This window comes from Chrysemys picta, chromosome 6 (genome assembly GCF_011386835.1).
Source record: "Chrysemys picta bellii isolate R12L10 chromosome 6, ASM1138683v2, whole genome shotgun sequence".
Taxonomy (NCBI): domain Eukaryota; kingdom Metazoa; phylum Chordata; order Testudines; family Emydidae; genus Chrysemys; species Chrysemys picta.
In genome coordinates, this window is record NC_088796.1 from 13,305,838 (window position 1) to 13,317,890 (window position 12,053).

Sequence of the window (12,053 nt, forward strand, 5' to 3'; positions counted from 1 at the left end):
TACTCAGGTCTGACATGTGACATGTGCGGTAGACACAAGATTGCTGCATGGCCGCCCATGCAGACAGTTTACAGGGAACGTTGCTCCTGAGTACCCTTTCCAGCTCTGCCACTAATATATTGTGTGCCCTTGGGAAAGTCACATAAGGCCTGATTTTCAAAATGTGCACATAGGGTTGCGCAATTGTACACAAACACCAGGACTACATACACAGATCAAGTATTTTTACATCCTTAAATGGCCATGTATGCATCTAACTGTCATCTGCACCTGCACAATCACAATTCGTGGTAAATGAATGCACTACTCGGTGTCCATTAAAAAGAGTTAGTGGTAGTTCTACTTTATTTTTAACCTACATGTTATGATGTTTCGGTTACAGAAGGATGCTTACAATATAAGGGATCTGCTTTTCTTGTTGTTGTATGTGTACACTTCAGAAGTTTCAAATGTGCACTGATGGAAGAACACAACTTTAAGACTTTACCAGTTGCAAATTGTGTTTCCCCAGCCACAGAATAAACCAAAGTTATGCAATGAGAGCATGTAGCAGTTACCGGATTGATTCCATCACACACCCTTACCTGTGGAGGGTTGTATCCGTGGTGCAGTATGCCTGGGATAGGGGTCTCTGGGTCTCATGTTCTCAAAGGCACACTGTGCAGTCTGGGGATGTAGAATCCCGGTCACTGAAGGAGAGGAGTTATAATACTGCATTTGGGTTGGCATTTTCAGTCAGTGTCCAGTTGATCACAGGTGACAAATCTTGACTGGGGCTGGGTCTTATTAAATTCCTGAAGGTTCAGTACCTCTCCTGCATTAGTGAAATGGCAAGAACAACATTCAAACCAAGTATTCACAAAGATATTTGTTTTGAAGGTATTTGTAAAACAGAGGTGGGCAAACTGCGGCCCATGGGCCACATCCGGCCTACAGGACCCTCCTGCCTGGCCCTTGAGCTCCCGGCAGGGGAGGCTAGCCCCCGGCCCCTCCCCTGCTGTCCTCCCTCCCCCGCAGCCTCAGCTCAGCGCTCTGGGCGGCGGGGCTGCAAGCTCCTGCCGGGCAGCGCGGCGGCATGGCTGGCTCCGGCCGGGTGGCGCGGCTGCCAGTCCTGATGCTCTGAGTGGCATGGTAAGGGGGCGAGGAGCAGTGGAGTAGGATAAGGGGCATGGGGTCCCAGGGGGCAGTCAGGGGACAGGGGGTGGTTGGATGGGGTGGAGAAAGGGGGGTTGGATGGGTGTGGGAGTCCCGGGGGGCCTGTCATGGGCGGGGGTGTGGATAGGGGCAGCCAGGGGACAGGGAGCGGGCTGGTTGGATAGGTGGTGGAGTCCCAGGGGGCAGTTAGAGGCGTGGGGGGTCCGGAGAGGAGGCAGTCAGGGGACAAGAAGCGGGGGGGGGGGAGTTGGATGGGTCAGTGGTTCTGAGGGGGGCAGTCAGGGGGCAGGAAATGGGAGGGGGCGGATAGGGGGCAGGGGCCAGGCTGTTTGGGTAGGCACAGCCTTCCCTACCTGGCCCTCCATACAGTTTCAGAACCCCCATGTGGCCCTCAGGCCAAAAGGTTTGCCCACTCCCGCTGTAAAAGAAAAACAATATACAGGCACCAAGGCAAGGAGTTGTAGATGCACCCCACACCATTCGGGGACACGTGTTGTGTGTGTTGCAGACACATCTAGCACCACATTTTGGACGGAAAGGGTTTAGACACACCTAGCACCATGATGGCAGAAGGGAGCGTTGCCCAAACCGGGCACCATTATTTGGAGGCAGGGAGTTGAAGAAGTACACATTACACCGTGTGGGGTGTTACAGACACAGATGGCACCATTACTGGGTGGAGGTGATGCAACCTGGCACCATTACTGGGGTGGGCGAAGGGATGCAGACACACTTGGCACCTTTATGGGGAGGGGTGAGGAAGAGGGTAAAGACACACCTGCTGGGGAGGTGCAGAAAGACCTATCGGGGGGGGGGGACCTACCTGTCTTGAGGGGGATGGTGATGGGGTGCAGACAGCACCTGTCTTAGGCAGGGAAGGGGAGGAGTGGGAATACAGACACACCGGTCTTGGGGGGGAAGGGAGGGGATACAGAAACAGTTGTCGGGACAGGGGGTGTAGACACATCTGTCTTGGGTGGGAGAGGAAGGGGAGGGTGGGGTGCAGACACACTCATCTCTGGGGGAAAAGGGAGGAGGAGAAGGGGATGAAGACTCAGTTGTCTGGGGGAGTGGAGGGGTGCTAACACACCTGCTGGAGGGGAGGGGGTACAGACACACCTGTAGTGGGGGAAGGGGATGCAGACTCACCTGTCTTGTGAAGGGGAGGGAGGGGGCAAAAATATCTGTTACAGGGAAGGGGGGTCACACAGCTGTCTCAGCAAGAAGGGGAGGGACTGTGCACATACACCTGTCAGGGTGGGGGGAAGTGAGGGGTTGTAGACACACCTGTCTCGGGGAGGGTGCAGACACCTGTCAGGGGGGAGTAGGCACACCTGAATTGGCAGGGAGAGGGTGCAGACACACCTGTTGGAGAGAGGGGGGGTGCACACACACCTGTCAGGAGGGAGGGGGCAGACACACCTGTCAGGGAAGGGGGTTTCAGACACACCTGTTGGGGGGAATAGTAGGGGGTGCAAACACACCTGTCCAGGGAATAAGGGGTGCAGACACACCTGTCTGTGGGGAAGGTGAGGGGAGGGGTTGCAGATACCACTGTCTCAGGAGGGGGGCAGACATACCTGTTGGGGGGAGAGGATGAAGACACCTGTCCGGGGTTGGAGAGGAGGGGTACAGACACCCCTGACTCAGGGGGAAGAAGGGGGTGCACACACACACCTGTCTCGGGAGGGGGGGTCACACACCTGTCTGAGGGAGAGCGGTACAGACACATCTGTCCGAGGGGGGGGGCACATGCCTGTCTGGGGGGAGGGGTACAGGCACACCTGTCTGAGGAGGGGAGGGAGGGGTACAGAAACACCTGTCTGAGGAGGGGAGGGTCACACACCTATCTCGGGGGGGTCACACACCTGTCCGGGGGGAGGGGTACAGACACACCTATCTCGGGGGGGTCACACACCTGTCCGGGGGGAGGGGTATAGACACACCTATCTCGGGGGGGTCACACACCTGTCCGGGGGGAGGGGTACAGACACACCTGTCTCGGGGGGGTCACACACCTGTCCGGGGGGAGGGGTACAGACACACCTGTCTCGGGGGGGTCACACACCTGTCCGGAGGGAGGGGTACAGACACACCTGTCTGAGGAGGGGAGGGAGGGGTACAGACACACCTGTCTCGGGGGGGTCACACACCTGTCCGGGGGGAGGGGTACAGACACACCTGTCTCGGGGGGGTCACACACCTGTCCGGGAGGAGGGGTACAGGCACACCTGTCTGAGGAGGGGAGGGAGGGGTACAGACACACCTGTCTGAGGAGGGGAGGGTCACACACCTGTCTCGGGGGGGTCACACACCTGTCCGGGGGGAGGGGTACAGACACACCTGTCGGAGGGGGGCTGCGGGGCGCGGGAGGCTGCCCCAGTCCGGGCTCACTTGGCCGCCGGGCGGCGGCGGCGGCGGCGGCTGGGGAAGTTGCTAAGGACGCCGCTGGGCGGGGCGGGGCGGGGCCGGGCCCGGAGCCGGGCGGGCTGAAGGGCGGAGCGGGAGACGGGACAAGCCGGAGCCCGGCGCTCTTGCCTCAAACCTCCCCGGACGCGCCCCGCGGTTGGCCACCGGCTTCCTCAGCCCGGCTCGGTAGCCCCCGAGCGCCGCCCTGCGGGGGCCTGCTCCCCCCCCCCCGAAATCCCATCCAGCACAACAGGCCTCAGCTAGGCTGGGTGGAGCCCAGTCACCCAGACTGCGGCCCTGTCCCGTAAATCAAGGCCCTGGCCTAGCCTGGAAAATCCTGGTTAACACCCGCTTTGATCCCATCTTCATTGCAAGAATAAACCATGTTTCAGCCATCTCAGGAGCGTCTATAGTGTGCCCAGATCCACCGCGCAGTAGTTTTCCCGGCGTGGGGATCTATTACACTATGGTGACGACTGTGTCGTATTGCCCAAGTACAAAAGTTGTGCCACCGCTGTGATGCAAGAAATACGCTCTTGTATTTGCATTACTGTAATGCCGAACAACCCCCGTCATGAGTGTCCCCCTGTAGACAAGCCCTTATAATTACATTGTGAACTCTGCGGGGCTGGGGACAGCTTTTTTCCCCATGTGTGTACAGTGCCTAGCACAAAAGGGGCTCTACTCATTCCATGAGGCCTCTATGCTCTACTGTAATACAAATGCATAATAATTATGCCCATAATCCAGATCCAACATTTGCTGAGCCAGACTTGCTATTACTGATATTGATAGCAAGAAGAAGAAAATCTTAAAAATAAACTTTTTCTGGCCTTCTTTATACGTCTTTCAAAAGCAAAACAATGTCCCAATCCCTTTTTTCCCCCCTTTGCGGATCACGTTTACATGTATTTTGTGGAAGGAGAATATAAATTGGAAAGTGTATCTATCTTGTTTCCATTCACTTTTTGTTAGCTTCTTGGAGGAAAAAAAAAACGCTTGCAGTTTCTGCATCCCCTGCTGGATTTGCAGTAAAATTCACGAAAGTATGAAAAAGTCACGCCTTCTTTTCGCAGAGCCTCTGACTGGGATAAGTGAGCCAGCTTCAAACCAAAAAGCATCTGCCTGCAGCTTCAAATGAATGTTTTTATTTCACCGTCTGCCTGCCCCCTTCCATTTGATGAAATCGTGGGCTAGAGTCAAGCTGCTCTAAACGTCTTGCCTTAGTATCATCCACTGTCCTTCAGACTAGAGCAGGGGTCGGCAATGTTTGGCACGCGGCTCACCAGGGTAAGCACCCTGGCAGGCCGGGCCAGTTTATTTACCTGCTGATGCGGCAGGTTCGGGCGATCGCAGCCCCCACTGGCCGTGGTTCACCGTCCCGGGCCAATGGGGGCAGCGGGAAGCCGCAGCCAGCACATCCCTCGCCCGCGCCGCTTCCCGCCTCCCCCATTGGCCCGGGACGGCGAACTGCGGCCAGTGGGGGCCACGATCGCCCGAACCTGCCATGTCAGCAGGTAAATAAACTGGCCCGGCCCGCCAGGGTGCTTACCCTGGCGAGCCGCAGGCCAAACGTTGCCGACCCCTGGACTAGAGCATGTTGTTTTCCCTTAAGACATGCCAAGGCACTGACAACAGCCTCATGGTTTTATTAATTAGTTACCAGCTCTGAGACCCAGTACAAATCTTTGTCAAGTTGTTGGACACTTCAGTGAACCCCATATGGTTTGTAATGCAAGTTAACAGCAAGAGCAGTGTCATCATCAACACTTTCCATCCCTGGCTAGTCTAAAAAAAGCAAAGCTATTTCTTAGTGGAATCAGGTGTAGTAGAAACAGGGAAAATTCTTGTCTTACCCGTGGGTTTTCATTCTAGGTGCCTCCCAGGGCAGAAAGTCTTCACGGTGTCACATTCCCTGCCTTCATTGCAACTGGGGGCAGACCAGACCTTTGAGTGTGGGTTTAGAACCACCCCTCGGGAAGACCTCTGCAGAACGACAGCTTCCAAAGTGAAAAAATACAAACTATATACAAGTTTAAATATCAAACCATTTGCAGCTGAGCCTTGACATTTAATTTAGGGATTTCCTGGAAGAATACCTTCTTCCCTTTCAAACTACTTAACAAGCATGCAATAGCAGAAACCAATTCTGGTCCTAATGCAGTCCACTGAGAAAAGGTCAGACTGTCTGACATGGAAAGTCCTTGAGGGAAAATTCACAGGTAAACACTAATTGGTCCATATAGATCCCGCTGGTGCATACTAAAAGTTACATCATGCACTTTAACATAGTCCCATTTCAAAGAGTATTACATTAAAGTGCACTAGGGAACTTTTAGGGTGCACCAGCAAGGTCTACATGGACCAATTAGTGCACTTTAGAAGTCACAACCCCATATGGCCCATTGCTGCACTCTGTAGACCAGGCCTACATCAAGCTGAACTGAATTAATTCTGACTAACAGGCTCTGCAAGGGGCTTTAGTGCAGTTTAAGTGATCCACTTTAAATTCCCACCTTTAGTTAATTTGGATTAACTTTTCTGAGTGTCCCCATGTAGAGAAGCTGTAAAACAGACAACAAACAACTGAGGGAGCACAAGGTAGAATCATAAAATATCAGGGTTGGAAGGGACCTCAGGAGGTCATCTAGTCCAACCCGCTGCTCAAAGCAGGGCCAATCCCCAGATCCCTAAATGACCCCCTCAAGGGCTGAACTCACAACCCTGGGTTTAGTAGGCCAATGCTCAATCCACTGAGCTATCCCTCCCCCCAAGGTAAGACTGAAACAGTTATGATTAACATAATAAGCAGCAGTCAAAGCTGCTTATTACATTGATCATAATGCTTACTAGCCTCACACAGCTGTTGTGAGACTACATCCATTAATGTTGGTCAAGAACTTTGACATTCTATGTCCCATTCATAATTTCATCTACTTCTATTTCAGAAAGGCAGGCACTTTTTTAAATGGTGTTGAGGAAACAAGTGACCAGGGAAAAGAAAATGTGTGGCGTACAAAATACATTGGACACTTCCATCATGTGAAAATAAGTTGCAAACAACCATCCAGCTGGTAGCAGGCATAAGGGTGCATAAGAGATACAGGGATCCCCTAGGTCTGGTATCTACATATTAGTTTGTTAAAGAATGTCATGTCAGGTCTCTAATGAAAGCCTGTGTCGCACCAGTCCTCATAATCATTGAGCAGGGGTGAAAGTGAGCCTGCACCGGCCCATACCCAGCCCACATTAAAGGGCTGCGGCGGTAGCGCTTTAATGTCCCTGTCCCTTTTGCCTCCCCTGTCAGCGGCCCTGCTGGGCGGGTCCCTAAGGAGGGGAGGAAGGGGTAGCAACCTTAAAGTGGTGCCACGGCAAAGGACCCTGCAGCACTTTAATGTCCCTGCCCCTTTTGCCCCCCCCCACCCCGCAGCCGCTGACAGGCAGGGCGGGGGAGGGAGAAGTTGCCCTGGGGCCGGCGATTTAAAAGGGCCCAGGGCTCTTTAAATCAACATGGGAGCCCCAGGCGGCATGGGCCAGGCGGCCTGGAAGGGTTGGTTGAGGTAGGCTGACCTCCCAGACCCACCCCTTCCACCCGAGGCCCCACCCCTTCCACCCGAGGCCCCTCCCCCCCGGCCCCGTACCAGTAAGTGTCCTGACTTACTTTCACCCCTGTCATTGAGATGTGTCTACAGAAAATATGTATATCCTGCATACTGAAAATTATGTTCTCAAGGGCTGTGAGCTAAGGCAGGTCACCAAAAGGTGATCCACACGCTCCTGTCAGTTGCCAGTAGACTTGGGCCCATAAAAGAAGGGTCTCTCAGCCATCTTTGTTGAAAATGCTGTGAGAAGGAGCTTATTTGACAAGAGACCATCTTGTTAGCCGAGTTTAGGCTTTGTAATGAGTGTTATGATTTTATCTGTAACCCTTTGTTTCCATTATTGATGTTGTTAACATACAAATCTCTATTCTTTGTTAAATAAACTTAGACCTCTTTTGTTTATAAACATATCTCAGTGCTGTGTGGTAAGTGGAGCTGCACTGTAAGGTGTGGCCTGTGGGTGGGATGGTCAGGGAACTGACCCCCTGGCAGGTGGTAGTGAGATGTTTCCCAACCCCAGATGATGTGATGTGGGAAGCTTCACATCATCTATTTGTCTGTCCTTAGCCTGTGTGCTCCTCGCAGCATGAACTTTCTCTTCTTGTAGAGTGCTTAGCCCATTGCTGGCCACTGCCACAAACAAATAAATTGTAACAATAAAATAAAATAATAAAAAAACATTAAATATTTATACCCCTGATGCCGTTCACTGAATTTGATGCCCAAAGCTTGACACAATCTTATACTGCTGTCTTCAGAAAGAGGAACCATGCATGGCCATAGTCTCACAAGTTCACTGGGAAGATGGTATATCTTTCACACCTGTGCACATGACAACCACTCACAGATCTGTGATGGACATACTACATTACATTAAGAGAAAAAAAACATTTTAGAGTAAGCAACGGACAGCTAGGAGGTTTTCAAGTATGAAATATCACCACAACCATAAGAGGCAGTTTGATCCGGTGGATGGGGTATCTGGCAGGCACCCAAGAGTCTTGGGTTCTAGTCCCAGCTCTGCAACTGACCTGCTATGTGACCTTGGGCAAGTCACTTTCCCTCTCTGAGACTGCTTCCCCTCCTAGCCTTTGTTTGCCTCTTTAGCTTGTAAGCAGGGGCTTGCTCTTACTATGTGTTTATCCAGGGCCTAGCACAATGGGGTCTCACTCTCACGATTATAAGCCATGCAATACAATAATGAAGTCATTGTGACACCAAATCAATTGCTGGAATTATTATTATTTATGAAGGATATTATTACAACACTAATTTAACAATAAATTTCTTTATTACATCCAGAGGCCAAATGGTATTTATACAATTGTTCAAAACATGCCTAAAAAGGCTGCATAATAAGCAATTTACTACAACCGAACAGTAACAAAACATTGATAAGCATTTGATCAAGATACTTACCAGTGGGCTAAACCAAGGGCTGCTTAGACCCATATTGGTCGGCTCCAATGCAGTCAGGCAGGTATTAGCAATGAACCCTTTAAGAGTGTACTTTTTGATACCTTTTAACAGAGAAGTGATGTCATTGCCAGTTGGTGATGTCAGATAAAATCCACTCTGAGACAGTTCACCCTTATTTCCAGTCTTAATCCAGATAAGATTTACAATCACCTTTCTCCCCAAGGCCTTTCCTCCCTATCTCTTCCCTCCCGCTTGAAAATGAACAGTTCTTCCATTGCACATGGGTTCACATAAGCCCTAATTTTTGAGATAACACTGCTATGTGGGTAGGAAAATCTGTTGGCACTTGATGTTAGATAAATGTCTATCCGGGATGGTCTAGACAGTATTTGGTCCTGCCATGAGGGCAGGGGACTGGACTCGATGACCTCTCGAGGTCCCTTCCAGTCCTAGAATCTATGAATCTATGAAAACAGATTCTGTTTGTCTTATTTTAAACCATCTGCAGTCACCCCTATCAGTCAGGAGGCCTCCTTTTTAGAAACTTCCCCTTATTTCATTCGGTATTCTTTGAACCAGACATCCTTCCTATTTCATTCCTTCTAGCCCTACAACCCATTACACTCAAGGCCTTTCTTTTGCTGGCTAGTTAGGGCCTTTCTTTACAAATCATATTTCTTTAATCAAACATAAGCAAACTTTCATTTGATATTGATTCTACATAAATACAACAAAATGAATGCATGACAATTCTCCCCGTGACAACCCTCTCTTATATTCTTTATTTCAGCCCCATTACTAGTACTCAGATACTACAGTGAAGGGTATTCTAGGAATGTCTAAAATAAGTTGATAGAGAAAGGTAATTATCCCCTTGCCTCCCCTGTTCTTCTCGTTGTCCCATGGTAATCTTCCCCTTAACCTCTGGTGATGCCAATTATGTTTTCATAGGATCATCTGCATATAAACAAATGGGAATGCCCTTGTTTCATGTTCTGTTGTGGTCTGTTCTAGATAGGTTCTTTACCACTCCCAATCGTTATGTATCTGAGCGCCTTCCAGTAGTGCATTAAGCAATATGACTAACATCTGTCATGTGTTGTTTGTTCTCTCCCTCAGCCTCCCCAGGGGGAGAAGTGGGTGTGCAGAGGAATGTTTTGTTTTGGGCAGGGATTTGGTTGTGAGGTTTGTTTGCTTTTTAATGTACATGCTTTTATGGCTTTATGTTTGAGAAAGCAGGTCAAAGAAGTGCGCTTTGCACGTGGAGCAAAAGGTGGTGAAGTTTGTGATGGTCCTTAGTTCCTGAGGAAGTTTGTTCTACAGTGTAGGACCAGCCCCCGAGAAAGCTTTGTGTCTGCACAGACGAGCTTTACCCTGATGGTAGAAAGTTCCATTGTGCCTGAAGAGTGGAGGTGTTGACCACAGTCTTCATCCTGGAGCTCTAGGTGGTCTTTTAGATATGCAGGGCCTAGGCAATGGAGCTCCTTTAAGATAAAGATAGAGACCTTGAACTTGACTAGATATTCTAGGGGAAGCCAGTGTAGAGAAAGGAGGACAGGTCTGATGTGCTCATGGTAGCCCATGTTGCTTAGGAGACACACTGCAGTGTTTTCTAATAGTTGGAGTTTCTTAAGGGCTGTGGGTTCATGCCCAGGTATATCCATTGCTGCAGTCCAGGAGGGCGGGGGAGTTGACAAAGCTGTGTATAATTGAGGCCAAGTCATCATCCACCAGGATGGGACAGTCTCCCCTAGCCATTGAATGAGGCAGGAGTGGCATCAGTTGTTCATGACTCTCTTTCACAAACTGGGAAGGGCATAGATAGGTTGGATCCAGAGGTCTTGGGCCAAGACTCCTTTAGAGTGTCCAATACTTCTTGATGAGTGACTGTACTGAATTCTGGGGATGCAGGGGGGCTCTTGGTTGGTGGGTATATCCAGATCGGATCCAGGCTGTTTGTGACGCTTTCCTGATCTTTTCAGCGAAGTAGGATGATGGTTCTTCACAGAAATTGGTGTTAGATTCTTTTGTGGGCTGCAATCTGTTCCTGGCTGGAGCAGTGATGGGTGTGCTGAGAGCATGGTGGCATAACAACAATAATAATACTAGTCATGGCTGAGGCCAAGAAAAGGGGTGTGTCTGACATCAGACATCCATTCTGATGGATGGATCTAGACAGTTCTCAGTGATACCTGATGACAGAACAAGGAGTAATGGTCTCAAGTTGCGGTGGGGGAGGTTTAGGTTGGATATTAGGAAAAACTTTTTCACTAGGAGGGTGGTGAAGCACTGGAATGGGTTACCTAGGGAGGTGGTGGAATCTCCTTCCTTAGAGGTTTTAAAGGTCAGGCTTGACAAAGCCCTGGCTGGGATGATTTAGTTGGGGATTGGTCCTGCTTTGAGCAGGGGGTTGGACTAGATGACCTCCTGAGGACCCTTCCAACCCTGATATTCTATGATTCTATGATTCCCTTGAAATACGATGTCTGTCTTGTCATGACACCCCTACTGCCCTTATCTGCGTTGTGGGGAAGGGAGAAAGGAAGGGAGATGCTACTTACTATTGAGCAGTGGGGGAAAGTTACCACTGTAAAATGCCCTCTAACCAGCAAATGGAAGCTAAGGCTGGAGGAGCAGGGCTAAGGCTCTGTAAGGGCAGCATAGGCTTTTGGGAGCTCTGTTCCTGGTGGGCATTTCTATGCTGGTAGAAGGGGCTCGGGGAGGAGCCATAGCCTCACTCTCACATTTAGAAAATCTCTCATTTACAATTTTTTCCCAAAGTAAACAGTTTCCCATTCCCCACCCCTGCTGTGTCCCCACTGGGGGAGACGGGAGGCAATGGCTGGAGGATCGGGGACCTGGCCCCCTGAAGGATACTCAGGCTCCCAGGCTGCTTCCAATGGGGCTGGTGGTGGGCAGAGTCACCTGGTCCAAGCTGGTGGGAGAAGATTCTGACCTGAATCCATCAGTTGAGGCAATAATTTCACTACCCATTGATGGAGACGAAGGATTGCATGCACTGCTATGGAGGGTGACACTGCGACGTTAAGGAAATGAACCATTTCTTGATTGCTTGCTTAGCTGAGCGATCTGCAACCTGATAGACTGCAATTATATCATACAGAGTAAGTTTGTCTACTCGTTCTTTCCCTCTCCACATGTTTCCTCTTCTTGATTGACTAATCACTAACGATAATCACAAGCAGCTGTAGGAAGGAAGCGCACCCATCAGTTTTAATGTCAGCAAGAATGAGCACTGATTCCCTCCAGTATTCATTTTAATGCTATGTCTCCAAAGCAATTTCAATCTTCTTCAGAATGGAGCAGTTAGTTAACACTGAGAGGGCAGCATTTCTATTATCAGTCCCTAGTTTCAGCTGCTTGTAACCTGGAGCAATAGTAACCCAACAGCATGGAAAATCTCTGACTTCCAGAAAAATTAGGGGCTTCCTGTTATTTTTTTTTTTT

General features: G+C 50.2%; 1 protein-coding gene across 2 annotated transcripts in view; it reads right to left on the minus strand.

Moving 5' to 3' along the window:
- Positions 1 to 5,554, minus strand: part of LOXHD1 (lipoxygenase homology PLAT domains 1) — a 297,140-nt gene extending 291,586 nt beyond the window's left edge. The window contains exons 1-2 of one of the 2 annotated variants that reach the window (XM_065549964.1): positions 5,421 to 5,554; positions 585 to 814 (exon numbers count right to left, since the gene is read on the minus strand). In XM_065549964.1, coding sequence (XP_065406036.1) covers positions 585 to 729 — 145 coding nt within the window. In that variant the 5' untranslated portion in view covers positions 730 to 814; positions 5,421 to 5,554. Of the gene's footprint in view, positions 1 to 584; positions 815 to 3,498; positions 3,603 to 5,420 lie in introns of those variants that run through there. The other variant, XM_008166053.4, reaches the window with a different exon arrangement.
- Positions 5,555 to 12,053: the final 6,499 nt, after the last annotated feature.